This window comes from Microtus oregoni, unplaced genomic scaffold (assembly GCF_018167655.1).
Source record: "Microtus oregoni isolate MIOR12 unplaced genomic scaffold, Mior012 000014F_ref0000157, whole genome shotgun sequence".
Lineage (NCBI taxonomy): Eukaryota > Metazoa > Chordata > Mammalia > Rodentia > Cricetidae > Microtus > Microtus oregoni.
In genome coordinates, this window is record NW_024543073.1 from 21,586,989 (window position 1) to 21,604,575 (window position 17,587).

Consider the following 17,587-nt stretch of genomic DNA (forward strand, 5'->3'; position numbering starts at 1 on the left):
ATAAGAGAAAAATCATTTTTTCCTCTCTTTTTTTATCCTTTTTTTTTTCTTCTATAAAGTAGAAAACTTCCTGCACTTATTTTCAAACCATTGGGATGACATGAGTTTTGAATAACAGTACAGGATACCAGAGTGGATACAGTACAGGATACAGCGGAGCAGTGCATTCATGTCCTGCATCCCGGCTCCAAAGTTCAAATAGAAGTTGGTGTGTTAGTTTTACTGTAACTGCCCCCAAAAGCTCATCGGGAGTGGCACTAGTGGGAGGTGTGGCCGTGTTGAAGGAAGCGTGTCCCTGTGGGGCGGGCTTTGGGGTCTCTTTTGCTTAGGCTTTGCTCAGTGTCATAGTCTACTTCTGATCAAGATGCAGCTGGCACCCTGTCGCCTGCACGCCACCATGCTCCCCACCATGATGTAATGGACGGAACCTCTGAACCTGTGAACATCCCAATCAAATGTTTACCCTATAGGAGTTGCTGTGGTCGTGGTGTCTCTTCACAGCGGTAGAAACCCTGAGACAGCTGGTTAGGTTTTAAGAGAAAGTTCCTTGGGGATAAAGTTGGCAGACTTAATTTGAATAGGTTAAAAAGATTTTATATACTTTAAGGAGAGAATTAGTGGTCAAGTATTGATAAATATGTATAAAAACTATCAATAAAAGGTAATTTCTAACTGCAGGGAAAGAGAAATGGAATAATGGAACACAGGAAATAGCTGTGAATTGTGTATCCTGTTCAGGAACCTCCAGGAACCCCATTAACAGCAGCATATCACTGTGCCTCAGCTGGGAATAATAGGTCCTATTCAGGAACTCACAGGCCTAATCAGTGAGCTGTACTACTGTTAGCTCCAAGGTTATGTGGACTAGACTGTTGGGGTGGAGGCAGGAACCGGGAAGACTTGAAAGCCGGGTCTCCATTTACTGGGATGGTAGCTCTCGTCACCAATCCGGCAATGTTAGGAAGCAGCTGGGTAAGCTAGGCAGGGTGTGGTCGCCAAAGGGACCCCAGCAAAGTTTGGTGATGTCTGGGACTGCAGCTGTACGGAGCTGTGACGAGGCCAGGAGACGACTGTTTTGCAGAGTTGTCATGCACCATTATACGACTTTCAACTAGTACATAACTTTACAGAGACTCTAACTAGTTTAAAGTACAGACTGAAAAGCACATCGATGGTCAAGCAGGACCTGCAGTATGGACGCCGTGTAGCAGGACTGCCTCGTTGTTCTGTTTGCTGCTCAGTACCACACCTCTCCCTTCCGCTCCCTCCTTCCCTCCGCTCCTCTACCTCGCACTTTTCACTGGCTTCTTACACACACCTCTTCCTTCCTTACATAACTTTTTTTAAACGATTTATTTTTTACTTTATGTGCATTGGTGTTTTGACAGTATTGTGTCTGTGTGAGGTGTCAGATCACTTGGAGCTGAATTACAGACAGTTGTGAGCTGCCTGCCCTGTAGGTGCTGTGAATTGAGCCCGGGTTCTCTGGAACAGCAGCCAGTGCTCTCAACTGCTAAACCATCTTTCCAGCCCCTTCTACACAACTCTTAAATCACAAGAAATCTTTGAATTTCTAAGCCAAATTTCTGCCCTTATTTTTTTTCCTGCTTCTGAGTTTGAAGATCCTTTTTTGCTTGTTTGCTTGTTGGGCTTTTGAGAACAGATTTTTTTTTCCCCTGTTAACAGCTCTGGCTGTCCTGGAATCTTTGTAGACTAGGCTATCCTTGAACTCATGAGATCTGTCTGCTACTGCCTCCTATGTGCCGGGATTAAAAGCATGAGCCATCACCACCAGTTTACAGATCCTTTTTAAAGCACTCATTGCTCCTGGCTGCCACCGTGGTATTCGCTTAATCTCTGCCTTGTCTCTGGCTTAGACTGCTTCTTAGTTTCCTATTCATTTGTTTCCTATATTCCATTTCCTCTGTTGTAAAACTTCTTTACAGGACAGGACCCAATATGATCTTCTAAGGTTTGAGAGCTATCTGTCACAGGAAAATGTCCCAGTACTGTGCTGTGGCTAATGCATTTCCCCATGGAGGATGGACTAGAAGACTGCTGGTGTATCCCCACCCTCTGCTCCAGCTGCTCTAACCTATAAGCTATCTTGTTACTGACATGCCCTAATGTATGCTCTGCCAAGAAGTCCTAACACAGTCCTCTTTTTTTCTGGCCAGCATGCTGCCCACTGGAGCAGCACGATCCAGTCTGCCCTCCAGCTGGCTTAGAACTTTGCAATAACACCAAATACATTATTTATACAATTATTCAAGAGATAAACAGCACTAGTAAATATTCCAGTATAAGTTTGGGGGGTCTCTGAAGTACTTGGACCCCTGGACAATAGCAACATCGTAATAAGGTAGAAACACACAGAAGCTCTGAGCCTCTAATCTGAAGGGATGTGTTGACAACACTGGTCTAAATGACTTTAAGAAGATTGGAGAGCCTTAAGAATATCAAGGACTAGTGCCTTGTACTCTGTGTGTGATCACACATGTGAGAGAGGACATATTTATTTCTGTTGGGAGGTCAGGTAGAAACCCACAGGGTCGACCTACTAGGCCCTCACTTCATCTGTAGAACAAGTAACAAGGAAACCAGCTATGGGCATGGGAGCAGTAACTGATCTTATGGAAACTGAAACTCAAGTTAGCAATGGAAAAAGTAGAGGCCAAACTGTGTGACTTCTCAGGGAGTGTCCTTAGAGACTCCCCGGACTGACTGAAGTATGAGCTGCAGCCGCAAGGCGATGCAGGTAGAACGGAAGACGGGAAATGACTTCAGAGTCTTCCTGAAGCACGTGGCCCACCCAGATCTTCCCAGCATTCTGAACAAGCTGAGGTTCTGAAGCCAGGGTTGAAAACAGGAATTCTCATTTCTTTGAGTGTTAAGGCCTTGCTCAGCCCCTTGTCTTGAGACTTATCACTGAGAATGCCAGCAGCCATTAAATCAGCCCCTGTGGCAGAAGAGAAAACACAAACCTGAAGCATTCTTTCTGAGGAATGTACAAGAAGAATGTGGGATATGTGTGTATACACACGGGAAAAACTTGCTGCAGGAGGAAGACTCATCAGGGCAGAGGAGAAGTAGGACTGAGGTGGGTGGGCTGAGGATGCAGGGTGCTTCATCTCCAGAGGACAGATACTATCTTTCCAGAGGCAGGTGGGAGGCTGGTGGATCCTGTGGAGGAGGTGGGACTGTAGGAGTTGAAGGGATTTACTCCCATCAATGATTTTCCTTTCTGTTGAACATTTGGGGCTGAGTTTTAGCAAATCAGATGATACGGGCCTTGGAGAGTGACTGTGAGCAGAACTGTGGTAAACTTAGAAACGCTGGCAAATGAACAGTTTCCTCCAAATGTGCACATTTGCCTTTTTGTGAGAGACTCAACTATGTGGCCCCGGGCTGGCCTTGAATTTGACATCCTCTTGCCTCAGCCTCCTGAGTTTTCAGGTATGTGCCACAGCACCCAACTTAAAGGGTCGGCTTCTGTTAGGAAGTTAGGGGTAGTTCACCACATTTTAATGTAAATTTAATATTAGTGTGACCATCTTAACTAGTATAGTAAAAACGCTTGACAAAATTCAATGTCTCTTTATGTTAGAAATAGTGAATTAGCTTGGAATGGAGGAGAGTCTTCTTCAAGCAGAAAGGAAGTGTAGAGCTGGAAACTGTAGCTCCCAGTGCTACAGCCTTGCTGTGCCGGAGCTGAGAGCTTCCTGTCTGGGCTCAGGATGTGGTAAGACGTCCGTTCTCCACACTCCTGTTGAGAATTGTGTGAGGAGTTCTCATGGTAGAGTGAGGTAAGGAAAAGAAACAAAAGGTGTCCAGATCTGAAAAGAAGCTAACCTCTATTTATAGATCCATAATCATTTCTGTAGATGGATTAGAAGACTCACCATTACTAGGTGTGAACTTTCTCAGACTGATTCTGCAGGGCTGCAACATAACCCCAATCAAAATCCCAGCAGGCTGTTTTCCAGAAATATGACGTGGTTCTTCTAGGGATGGATGGAAATATCAAAGCCTTAGAATATTGGAAGCAAGTCTACACAGGAACAATAAAGTTGGCCAACTGATACAGACAGCAGATGCATCCTGGTTAGACTCCCGAGGAAGTTGTGTAACCATAGCGTGATAGTTTTGTGCCGTCCATGCTCCTGTAGCATAAACAAACCAACAGCCTTCAAATTAAAATGAACCCTACCATATGTAAAAAAAAATTAAAAATATTTTTTTATGATTTATTTATATATTTGAGTGTTCCATCTGTATGTACACTTTATGCCAGAAGAGAACCTCACATTCCACTATAGATGGCTGTGAGCCACCATGTGGGTGTTGGAACTGAACTCATGACCTCTGAAAAAAGAGCCAGTGGTCTTAACCTCTGAGCCATCTCTCCAGCCCCATAAAAATGAATTTAAGAATATCAAGTTATTTACTTTTATTTATGGGTATGTGTATGTATGTATGTATGTGTACCATGTGCTTGCACTGCTAGCAGAGGCCAGAGGAGAGCATTGGTTCCCTCGGAACTGGAATCGTGCATGGTTGTGAGCTATCAGGTGAGTGATGGGAACTAAGCCTCTACAAGGGCAGTGACCAGGCATCTGATGTTTGAGAAAGATATGAAGGCAGTGCGGCTCAGACAGGCTGTTTAGGAGCCCCTGCTGGGACACTTGGCTGTCCTATACCTTATACAGAAAGTTAGTTCATAGAGCTTGGGCACAGGTACAGAGCTGCAAGCTAAGGAACTTAATGGAGGAGATAGAGAAGGTCTTCATATTTTTGACTTTGGTGAAGTGGTTTGTTTGTTTTAATTCAATACTAAAATAAAATTAAATATACAAACTAGAATTCATAAAAAAAAACAAATGTTTTCCCAGAGGGCACTCTTTTTTTTTATTAATTTTTTTTATTGAGAAAAGGAAAAAAAAAGTATCCGCCTCCTCCCAACCTCCCATTTCCCGCCCCCTCCTCCCACCCTTCTCCCCCTCCCCCCAAACTCCTCTCCTCCTCCCTCTCCAGTCCAAAGAGCAGTCAGGGTTCCCTGCCTGTGGACAGTCCTAGGTCCGCCCCCCTCCGTCCATGTCTAGGAAGGTGAACATCCAAACTGGCTAGGCTCCCACAAAGCCAGTCCATGAAGTAGGATCAAAACCCTGTGCCATTGTCCCTGGCTTCTCATCAGCCCTCATTGTTCGCCATGTTCAGAGAGTCCGGTTTTATCCCATGCTTTTTCAGTCACAGTCCAGCTGGCCTTGGTGAGCTCCCATTAGATCAGCCCCATTGTCTCAGTGGGTGGGTGCACCCCTCGTGGTCCTGACTTCCTTGCTCATCTTCTCCCTCCTTCCGCTCCTCACTGGGACCTTGGGAGCTCAGTCCAGTGCTCCAGTGTGGGTCTCTGTCTCTATCTCCATCCATCACCAGATGAAGGTTCTATGGTGATATACAAGATATTCATCAGTATTGCTCTAGGATAGGGTCATTTCAGGTTCCCTATCCTCAGCTGCCCAAGGGACTATCTGGGGACATCACCCTGGGCTCCTGGGAGCCACTCTATGGTCAAGTCTCTTGCCAACCCTAAGGCGGATCCCTTAACTAAGAATTGTGTTTCCGTGCTCCCCTGTTCAACCTTCCTTTATCCCAACCTCCTGTTTCCCCAAGTTCCCCCCCCTCCTTCCCTTCTCACTTTTCTCTCCCCATCTCCCCTTACCCTCATCCCACCCCACCCCCAAGATCCCAATTTTCTCCCCAGCTATTTTGTCTACTTCCCATAGCCAAGAGGATAACTATATGTTTTTCCTTGGGTTCACCTTCTTATTTAGCTTCTTTAGGTTCACCAATTGTAGTCTCCGTGACCCTTATTTATGGTTAGAAACCAATTATGAGTGAGTACATCCCATGTTCATCTTTTTGGGTCTGGGATACCTCACTCAGGATAGTGTTTTCTATTTCCATCCATTTGCATGCAAAATTCGAGAAGTCATTGTTTTTTACCGCAGCGTAGTACTCTAATGTGTATATATTCCATACTTTCTTCATCCATTTTTCCATTGAAGGGCATCTAGGTTGTTTCCAGGTTCTGGCTATTACAAATAATACTGCTATGAACATAGATGAACAAATGCTTTTGTCATATGATCGGGCATCTCTTGGGTATATTCCCAAGAGTGGTATTGCTGGGTCCAGGGGTAGGTTGATCCCGAATTTCCTGAGAAACCGAAACACTGACTTCCACAGTGGTTGCACAAGATTGCATTCCCACCAGCAGTGGATGAGGGTACCCCTTCCTCCACAGCCTCTCCAGCAAAGGCTATCATTGGTGTTTTTGACTTTAGCAATTCTGACAGGTGTAAGATGATATCTCAAAGTTGTTTTGATTTGCATTTCCCTGATTGCTAAGGAGGTTGAGCATGACCTTAAGTGTCTTTTGGCCATTTGAACTTCTTCTGCTGAGAATTCTCTGTTCAGTTCAGTGCCCCATTTTTTAATTGGGTTAATTAGCATTTTAAAGTCTAGTTTCTTGAGATCTCTATATATTTTGGAGATCAGACCTTTGTCTGTTGCGGGGTTGGTGAAGATCTTCTCCCAGTCAGTAGGTTGCCTTTTTGTCTTAGTGACAGTGTCCTTTGCTTTACAGAAGCTTGCCCAGAGGGCACTCTTAAGATGCCCCAAACACACACATCTTCCATATACATATATGCACAGATAGGAACGACACTGTTAGGATGCTTGAAAGCACGTGTGTTCATATACATACATCTGCAGATTGAGAAGACACGCTTATGATGCTCTGAACACACTTGCTTTTATACACAGATATGCACAGATTGGAAAGACAAGCCCCAGACTGTAAGATCTTTGCCAAGCATCTATTGAAGTAAGGGCTTATCTATCCAGAATGTGTGTGTGTGTATATATATATAAAACTCTCAAAATTCAAGAAGAAGAGGGTAAATCTAGTTAAAACACCAGATGAAGATTTTAACAGTTAAATGAAGTTCTGTGGGTAAAACAACAAGTCTCTGAATGGCATTCCGGCTCAGAGTGTGAAGTGAGACACCAGTGTTAGCTTTCTTGTTGCTATGACAGAGTGCCAGGCGGCGGCTGAAGTGAAAGGGTCATTGTGCTTGTGGTTCCAGCAGCTCAGGTTCATGATGGTGGGTGTGAGGGAGCCAGGAAGCAGAGGGGAGCAGAAACAGGAAAGGCAGGCTAAGTCCTTCGCTGTGCCCCAGTGACCTACTTCCTCCAGCCACGCCTCACCCCCACAGTCTGCCATACTCCAACAGTCCACTCAGATTTTTAATCCAGCATTGGCGTAAACTATTCATTAGGTCAGAGCCCTTATGATCTGATTTCTTTAGAAATGCCTCAGAAGTCTGCCTTAGTAATCTCTTCTGGATGTCCATCAGCCCAGTCCAGTTAACAGTAAGATAACTGGATGTCCATCAGCCCAGTGCAGTTAACAGTAAGATAACTGGATGTCCATCAGCCCAGTCCAGTTAACAGTAAGATAACTGGATGTCCATCAGCCCAGTCCAGTTAACAGTAAGATAACTGGATGTCCATCAGCCCAGTCCAGTTAACAGTAAGATAACTGGATGTCCATCAGCCCAGTCCAGTTAACAGTAAGATAACTGGATATCCATCAGCCCAGTCCAGTTAACAGTGAGATAACTGGCCCAGCCACATGTGTTAATTAGAAAGGCTAGGACTGTAAACATGAGCACGGCAAGTGTCATGCAGAGGACCTGCTGTCAGTAGGAGTGTAAAATAAGCAACTTTATAAACAGTTGAGCATCTCTCAAACACTTACATGTATATACATACACTAGCCGTTCCACTGATAGGTATTTACCTACCTTAAAAAGAAGTCTGTCCTTAGGAAGAGTCCCAGCAGCGTGACTTAGAGTAGCAAACGCCAGGAGCAGCACCCTGCCCACCAGCAGCAAACAGCACTCAGCCGTGGAGGAGCTGGAGACCCACACACAGGCGACTGACCAGCTGCTGAAGGAGCAGGACAAGACAGTATGGGCTGTGTCCCATTTGTTACACATTCTCAAAGCAGCAAGCCAGGATGGCAGGAAACTAGGCTGAGGGAGGGAGGGAGGAGAGGAGAGTAAGCTTAAGGTAAGTTCTCGGTGTCAAAGGGAAAAGTCCAAAAACACACATACATTTTAAGTAGTTGTGATAATCCTACAAAGTAGTTCATTAAAAAAGGAAAACTGGGTCCTGAAAGAGATGGTTCACTAGCTAAGAGCACTGATCTTCACAGGGCCCAGGTTTGATTGCTACCTCCCAAATGGTAACTCAACCATTTGTTACTTGAGTCCCAGGGGATATGGTCCTCTCTCCTGGCTTCCAAGGACACTGCACGCACATGGTGCATAGACATACACACAGCAACCAATGGAAACATTTCTTAAAAATGGAAAACTGAACTTTCTCTCAAGATGAATTCTGTTGCAGCTGGAAGTTGAACAGTGAACTGGGGTTAGTGATGGCTGTCTGCAGACTGGTGCGGACAGATGGATGTGCCGCCGCGGGTCTTCACAGGGCAGGGATGGCTGTCTGCAGACTGGTGCGGACGGCCGTGCCGCCGCGGGTCTTCACGTGCTTGCCCCCTTAAGGTTAGGTGTTAGTCTGCTGTGGACAGGAAGGTGATATGAAGAGTGACGTTCTCCCCTTCTCTTTTAAAGGAGTGACAGTTCCTTCAGGTTCTTTGTCTTCTTCTTCGTGTATATTTGTCAGTTTGCTGTCCATGTGCTCCAGGCCGCAGGATTTCATAACTGGGGAAACTGGTGAGTTATTTACTACTGTGCAGTTGCTAATTTAAAATTTGTGTAACAAATTTGGTGTCCTAGTGAGTTAAACATAGAAAAATCAGATTGGCCAAAGCAAACACAGAAAAACTAAAGTACTTTAAAAAAATCAATTTGAAAACATTCTAAAACATAATTTTAGAAAAGCTATTCTCTTCAAAGATTGTGTTCCCATTTTAAAACATCGTCACATTTGGTATCTGTTTTAAATACAATGTGTGCACAGTGTGCACTGGAAGGAGGTGTGTAGAGGAGACCAAAGAGATCAGAGAGAAGCAACAGGATTAGTACTGGAGAGAAGCACTCCAAGAATCAGAAGAGCCAGGCAGTGGTGGCACACGCCTTTAATCCCAGCACTCGGGATGCAGAGGCAGGTGAATCTTTGTGAGTTCGAGGCCAGCCTGGTCTACAAGAGCTAGTTCCAGGACAGGCTCCAAAGCTACAGAGAAACCCTGTCTCGAAAAAAACAAAACAAAAAACAAGAAAAAGAATTTAAAGGAAAAGTGTCCAAGTTAAGTATAAAGCATTGTTTTACACACATCTGTGCACACGGATACTTGTGTTTGGACATGCTTGAGAGTGAGTGTATGTGCAGGCACACACACTGTCCAACAGTGAAATCATTCTCACCATGGTAGATGCTCCCTCAGGAAGTAGAAGACATCTGGGGTTTGGACTAGAAGGTAATACAGACCTATGTAGTTTTCTTTCTCCATGGAGGGAACATCCCGTGTGAGATGGTGGGTAGAAGAGGGTGTGTCTTTAGAATCTTCGCCTCTCCAGTCTTTCCTTGTGTGAGCTGACTTCCTTCCAGCTTCTGCATGCACAGGCACGCACAGGCACCCAGGGTACTGCTGTTTACCATGTGTCCATTAACTGGAGTTGCAGTGAGCATAGAACTAGGGTATGTGAGCACTTGGATTAGTGCCCTGCCTCTGGTGGCAGTGGCTGCGCTCCTGGCAGATGCTAACAGAGACTGGAACTGGTTGTTAACTTAGTTCTTGAGAAAGCTATTTTTATTATTATTTTAGATAGTGGTTAGTCTGGCATGTAAAAGAGAGGAAATGCTTTAAATATTTTAAAAATGCACCGCTATAATGGTGTATGTATACATAAATGCATACATACATGCACACACACACACACAATTCTTTAGAAGTTGAAATGATTTTACCAGCTTCTTAATATAAACATAGGAAGGGATGTAAAGTTGAATGTAGCAGTCTGTGCCTACATACCACAGAGTCCACTAATGGGGACAAATACTGTTTTCAGCTGTACTTTACATAATTTGGGTATTTTTAAGTAAAATGAAGGTAATTGTAGATAGTCCTGTTAAGACTGTAGAGAGTTCCCAGGCATCCTTCACCCATTGTCCCCAATAGTATAAATACAGTAAAATATAAAAACAAGGACCTTGACACTGACAGAACATTTTCGTCACTGAGAGATTCGTGTTGCTCTTTGCATGGCCACACTTAGTGCTCTCCTGTCCCCACTCTTTCACCCTGGGCTTCTACTAAGCTATTTGTCACTTCTATTATTCTGCCATTGTAAGATGGTTATATAAACGGAATCATGTGGTCTATAAATACTGGCTTCCCCCTCAGCTACATGTAGCCCTTATTTTAATTCTTTATTTTTAAGATTTTATGTATTTTAAAATTTTATGTGTGAATGTTTGTTTGCCTGAGTCTGCATCATGTGGTGCATGCAATGCCCCTGGAGGCCAGAAGAGGGCATCAGACTCTTGAGATTGGAGTTAACAGAAGTGAGCTCCCATGAAAGTGCTGGGAATTGATCCCAGGCCCTCTGGAAGAAAAACCAGTGCTCTTGATCACTGAGCTGTCCCTCAAACACCATCTTTTTTATTCTTGAGCAATATTCCATGATATGGATATACCACAGTTTGCGCAACCACCTATCAGTTGAAGGATGCCTAATTTGTTTCTGTTTGGAAGCTATTCGAAATAAAACCACCATGAGCATTTGGTGCCAGGCTTTCATGGGCACATAGTTTCATTTCTGTGATTAACACTATATTTATAATTTGTTAATTCATTTAGAAATCATGTATTAAGTTTTTAAAAGAAATTAACAAACTTTCTAGAGTGGATTGCTGTTTTATATTCGCTCCAGCAGTTGTAAGCAATTTGGCCTTCACTTCCCTCTCGGGGCTCAGGAGTGTGGTTTGCGTTGAGTCCAGGTTGATACTTCTCAGTTGTGTGACCTGGCCCTGAAGGTCTGAGGTCGTCCCTTATCTGTGGAATAAGCAGCGTCCTACGGGAGCCCGAGAAAATGATCCCGTGAAAGTTGCCCTGTGTCCCTGTTGTTGTTTTGAGAGGCACATTAACTCATTTCCCTAATCTCATTTTCCTGTTCCATAGCGGTTGGATTTCTTCCCTTACTGGGCTCAACAAGAACATCCCGGTTGGAATCATGATGATAATCATCGCGGCTCTGTTCACAGCCTCCGCGGTCATCTCACTCGTCATGTTTAAGAAGGTGAGTGGAGCCTGGTCTCTGGACCAGGGGAACCCCGCTCACTTCCGGGCTTCTGCAGGCTTGCTCTCCAGAGATTAGGATTTATGGTTATATATAAACACATTTAAACATTTATCATATTTTAAGATTCACATAAAAAGTGAAAACATCCCTGATCTGAAAATTCAGAACCCAAAATACTCAACAATAAGAAACTTTTTGAGCATGGACTTTTTTTTTTTTTTTTGAATTTTCTATATTAGGAAAACTCCCTACCTGACCTTACAGGAGAAATTATAGTTACAGAAGGCAAACACATTAAAATATTGTATAAACTACACAGAGGTATATATATATATATATATATATATATATATATATATATATATATATATATAGTATGTATTAAAAATGAGCTTCACATTTAGACTTGAGTCCCATCCATCTGAATATGCATGCAGTATTCAGAACTCAGAAACCTCGATGGTGCCCAGCATTGCAGATGAAGCTCCTGGGTGTGCACTTTTAAATGTGGTCAATGGAAGCTTCATCATTAAGAAAAGCCTCAGTTCAGTTGTAAAATGGGGACTTTATGGGCCTCTTTTAAATATGAAGCTTATTAGCTTGATGAATAAATATGAATAAAATTATTGTACCAAGTAGATATTTTGTCCATATTTAAAATTTAAAGGCACTACATTATTTAATCCTTAGATTTCTTTCTTTTTATCTTTTTAAAATTATTATTTAATTGAAATTTTACATATCAATCCCAGTTCCCACACCTTCCCTCTTCCCTGTCCCCCACACCTTCCCCCCTCAACCCCCCACCTACTCCTCAGAGAGGGTAAAAACCTTAGATTTCTTTCACCATTTTCTTTATAGTGCCTGGTAGTTTCAGAACATGTACAGGTAATACTTATTGAAATAACTTTGGGCGAGGCAGTACCCTTTAATCCCAGCACCAGGGAGGCAGAGGCAGGCAGATCTCTATGAGTTCAAGGCTAGCCTGGTCTACAGAGGTAGTTCCAGGACAGCCAAGGCCACAGAGAGAAGCCCTGTCTTGAACAACAAAAAAAAAAAAAAAAAAAAAAAAAAGGAAGGAAAAGAAAAAGAACTGCTTTGGTCAGTCTACTGAAGAGTGCTTTTGCACTTGACGTCTGCTTCTTGCCTGCTTGGCTCCCACTCTCCCAGGAGCCTGTTTGGGCTTGGCTCATCCCCTCCGTCCTAGTTCCTGGTTTTGCTGCTGCTTTTTCTCTTAGAACCACACACAGGGACCACTGAAACTTGGCTCTGTGCAGTCCTAAGTCCTCTAGCCTTTTTATTTCCATCCTGCACCACTGTGGTCTCTGTCACACAAGAGTCTTCCCAGGCCTCTGTGGTCAGGTCCTGCTGGGGCTAAGCGCTTCCTGTTTCTCTGTCAGGCCAGTGAAGGTCGGTTGTGAATACTCTGCTGATTTGTTCTTAGGCATTTCATCGCTGTCATCCTTTCCATCTTCAACACATTTCACAGTTTACAGGGGTACATGATAGCGTATCCATTTTGTATCAATGAAGCTGTTTATAAAGACGCTCTTAGAACATACACCTGGGCCTGAGACAGGGAAGGAGCTTTAGGCAGTTTCCATGGCTTCAGAAGGTGTCTTGTCGGCTGTCTGTTTCCATGGCTTCAGAAGGTGTCTTGTCTTTTATTGCACTTTCGGTTACCTTTTCAGAACAACGACATGTTTTTTTGCTGTTGTTTGTTTTTTCTGTCTTTACTTTCACTCCTAACCTCTGACGGTCTGGACAGTTTGTATAGTCCACCCGCTCCTCCTGACTTCCGCATGAATCTAATGACAGCAGCAGCAGCCGCGGGGCCACAACCTGCCATTTGCAGAATGCTTGTGTGGACCGGGGCTGAGGAGTGGACCGGGTGGGAAGGGCTTGTATTCTCTTCAGGTTGTTCTGCCTGTTATTTCCTCTCAGTTTGCTATGCTGTGCTTTGTTGGGGAATGTTATTTTCACGTGTGTGACTTTTGTTTATGCTGCATTTGTTTAACTCTGAAGCTGTGGGTCTTTGCTTGTCTAAAACACCTGATCCTAATAGAGATGAACGGCCAATAGCGAGGCAGGAGCAAGGATAGGCGGGGCTAGCAGGCAGAGAGGATAAATAGAAGGAGCCCCTAGACTGAGAAGACCAAGGAGCAAGCAATGATAGAGCAAGGAGAAGAGGACGTCAGGGTCAGCCACCCATCAGTCACAGCGAAAGAAGGAAGGTAAGATATACAAAAGTAAGAAAGATAAAAGCCCAGAGGTAAAGGGTAGATGGGCTAATTTAAGATAAGGAAAGCTGGCTAGAAACAAGCTAAGGCTGGGCATCCATAACTAAGAACAAGCCACTGTGTGGGATTTATTTGGGAGCTGGGTGGAGGGCCAAAAGAGAAACGTCACACAGTAACGCGTGTTCACCTTTCTGCCGCTTGAGGCCTAGCAGTGCTTTTCAAGCCTTTGCTCAGACCCTCCTGCTCAATCTTTCTTGTTACCTCCATGTGTCTGGGGGCAGTTCTTTGTTTTCTGTGGAGCTTAGGGCTTTTATTGTTCTCTGTAGGATCTCATGGACTTAGGGTGTATGCCAGTACTAGGCTCTGTGGTTCACATGATGTCCAATTTGGGAAGCCTCACCAAATAAGAGGGCCAGGGACCTGGCTTTGCACATGCAACTCATCTGGAAATGAATGCTCTGCCTTACCGCTATGCCCCAAACAGGTTCTCTAACCTCCTGGTTCAGTGTCTTTGCTCGCACCAGGAACCTGTGTGCTTTATCTGTATCCTCGCCTTGAACAGTAACAGGTGTAATTAGTGTGTGATGGGCATGCAGATACTTTTTGGATGAAAGAAGAAATGGGAATAATGACTTTCACATTTTTGGTATGAGGATAAAATGAGTGTAAGCTGCAAGAATCCTCCACAATTAATATAGTTTTTATTTTTTAATCTTGACTCTTTAATATTGAGAGTGATTTAGGGTTTACTTTTTTTGGTTGTTTGTTTTTTTATTTTGTTTAGTCCATCAGAGAAACATAGCAGAATGAGGAGACTAATGGCAAGTAATTGGCATGTTTAGTCGTGAAGGTTGCTGAAGTGAGTCCACATGTGTAGGACAAATTCTTAGAAGGGGTTTGAGTTTGCTTTTTCATTGCCACAATAAGCACCATGGAGGGAACAAGGGGCTTATTTCAGCTTGCATTTCCAGATCACAGTCCACCACTGAGGGAAATTTGGGCAGGGACTTAAGCAGAAACCACAGAGCAGCAATTCTCAGCCCGTGGGTCGAGACCCCTTTGGAGTCTCATATCAGACATCTTGCATATCAGATATTTGCATTGCAGTTCATAAAGTAGCAAAATTATAATTATGAAGCAGTAATGAAATGACGTTATGGTTGGGGTCACCACAGCATGAGAAACTGTATTAAAGGGTCGCATAATTATTAGAAGCGGGAGAAGCACTGCCACAGAGGAGTGCTGTTTTCTGGGTCATGAGCTAGATTTCTCATAACCCAGAGCCACCTGCCTAGGGACAGTACCACCCACAGTGGGCTGGGCCTACTCTGTATCAATCATCAGTCAACATAGTATCTTACAGCTGTGGCTACAGGCCAGTCTGATCTTGGCGATTTTTCCATTGAGGTTTAAACCTCTTCCCAGGTTGTGGGAAGTTGACAGTAAAAATTAACTAGCCCTGAGAGGGGCAGGCTGGAGCTGCAGAAGGGAGCCATAGCCCCATGTCACAGGCCAGATCTCCTTTCTTAGAGGAAGCTTGACTCTGTCCTTGTTGCCTACTTAAAAAAAAACAAAACTGTGTGTGTGGGGTAGGGGTTGCTTGTAGAGGCCAGTGGCAGGCATCAGGTCCTCTGCAGCTGTCCAGCATGGGTGCTGGGAACCCAACTCTGGTTCTTTGAAAGAGCAGTGAGCACTCAGAACTGCCCTCTTCCCAGCCCTATTCCCTGCCTTTCTGTGGTCTAGTCAGATAAAGACCATCTAGGTCCGGGAGGTGGTGACGCACGCCTTTAATCTCAGCACTTGGGAGGCAGAGGCAGGCGGATCTCTGTGATTTTGAGGCCAGCCTGGTCTACAGAGCGAGTTCCAGGACAGGCTCCAAAGCTACAGAGAAACCCTGTCTTGAAAAACAAAAACAAAACAAAACATAAAACCGGGGCTGGAAAGATGACTTAGCAGTTAAGAGCACTGAATGCTCTTCCAGAGGTCCTGAGTTCAATTCCCAGCACCCACATGGCGGCTCACAACCACCTGTAATGAGATCTGGCACCCTCTTCTGGCCTGCAGGCATACATGCAGACAGAACACTTTATACATAATAAATAAATACATATTAAAAAACATAAAACCATCTAGATCGTTCTGTGCTTATATTAGCTATTAACTAACAGTGCATTCTCTCCAAAATACCTTCATCTGGGCTGAGGATTGGTAGTTATGGCCTAGCCTCATCAACGCCTTTCTCTAGAGAGAATTCCTTTATTGTCTCAAGTATATAAGAACGCCTGTGCCTCTGCTGCATCCACCAAGTGCTGGGACTGTAGGTGTGCATGGGCCACTCAGTTTTTAGCCAGGGCTTCACGCTCTCTAGGCAAGCACATACTATTGGGGTAGGTTGTTTAAAACAAGAAATGCATGGTTTACAGTCTTAAGAGAGGCTTCGTGGTAGTCTGTGCATTTCTTTCTTGTAAAGCCAGCTCTCAAGTGTATACCAGCGCCAAGCACTATGCCATGCATGAGCCCTGTGGTTCACATTGTGGTGTAAGATAAGAAAACAAAGAGAATGTGTACCATAGTCCAGTCATTTCATGACTGTCACAGAAGGAAGTACAAGGAGCTAGGAAATGCATAGCAAAGTTTGGGGAGTCTAGTTTTGTTTTTCTTTTAGTGTTTGGCTTTGAAAATTAAATTCTTGCTGTATAATCTTAAGTTAGCCTCAATCTCTGGGTTTAAGCCATACTTTTGCCTCCCAGCCTCAGGGTAGCTGGGAATACAGACAGGTGCCAATATACCAAGATAAAGCCTTAGCCGAGATCATTACAATTGTCTACATAAGGGAATAAGAAAGAGGGGGAAAGCATAGAGGATAAGCAGAAACCAGTTGTGAGAATACAATGTGGCAAATTTAAGGGTTTACCAAAGGTCTAGCATGGACCAGGGAGCAAGTTGGTGCATAGGGTAAGGCAGAGAGAATGCTAGGGATCCGTGGTGGATGATAGAGATGAGCTTGAACACATCAGTATCCTTAGGGCCTTGATAACTAGGAGATCTTGTTAAAAAGTTTTGATCTTCTCCCCAAAGTGGTGGCTCCCAAAAGAAGAAGGAGCAGAGTAATTGGGTTGATGTGACAAGTGTGGGAGAGTTGTGTAGAGGTAGATCAGGATTTGTGGGCTAGGGTGTAGGACTTCAAAATAAGATAGGAAGCCAATAGAGATGGTAGCCTGAGTTAACTACCCTCATTATGAGAAGGTTAGGGCTCATTCTGTTTGGACTTTACTCAAGGATATGTTTTAGGGGATGGGCCATTTAGGAGGAATAGGTTTGGGGCTGGTGAGATGACTCAGTGGGTAAAAGTGCTTACTGCTGAGCTCAGCCACCTGTGTCTGACCCCAGGACCCATCTAGTGTCCCCCAACATGCACAAAAATGAAATAAAAAGCAGGTGTGGAGGTCAAAGTCATCTCATGTTTTATGGGGAAGTTAGAAGTAGTAGTAGACATACGTATGAATAAGCATGGTAGACTTCTAGACAGACAAATAGAAGAAGCAAAGAAATTCAGACTGGGGCATTTTAGCTTCATGGGGTGAGTGAAGCCCAAGAGAACGCATGAGCACAGAGCCAGAAGAGGGCCGAGGGCAGAACTCTCCAGAACTCTCCAGTACAAGAAAATGGGAGGCAGGGCATGGAGGGAGCTCTCATTCCGCAGAGACTGTGTCAGACAGTTGTGCACCTGCTCTGAGCTCCACGCAGGCATTCCTTTCCCCTGTGTTTTTGCTGTTTTCCACGAAGGGATAGTTGCACATGGAGCTCATATTCACCTGCCAGGCATTCAAAATAAATGTTTATTTCCCAAATAAAAGTATTTATCAGCATTATGTGCATATTCTGATGTTTTAGTTAATTTTTGAATTCATTAATAGTTGACTCTTATGTGTTCACCATCAGTTGATGCTGTCTAATTCTTACCTATGAAGTGAGGAGCTCAGACAAATGATTTTCTGTGTGATGTTCTGG

General features: G+C 44.1%; 1 protein-coding gene across 1 annotated transcript in view; it reads left to right on the top strand.

The window, feature by feature from the left end:
* Scamp1 (secretory carrier membrane protein 1) overlaps positions 1-17,587 on the top strand; it is an 89,299-nt gene that overhangs the window by 69,135 nt on the left and 2,577 nt on the right. The window contains exons 7-8 of the mRNA XM_041663390.1: positions 8,706-8,807; positions 11,216-11,333. Of these exons, the coding sequence (XP_041519324.1) occupies positions 8,706-8,807; positions 11,216-11,333 (220 nt within the window). The remainder of the gene's footprint in view (positions 1-8,705; positions 8,808-11,215; positions 11,334-17,587) is intronic.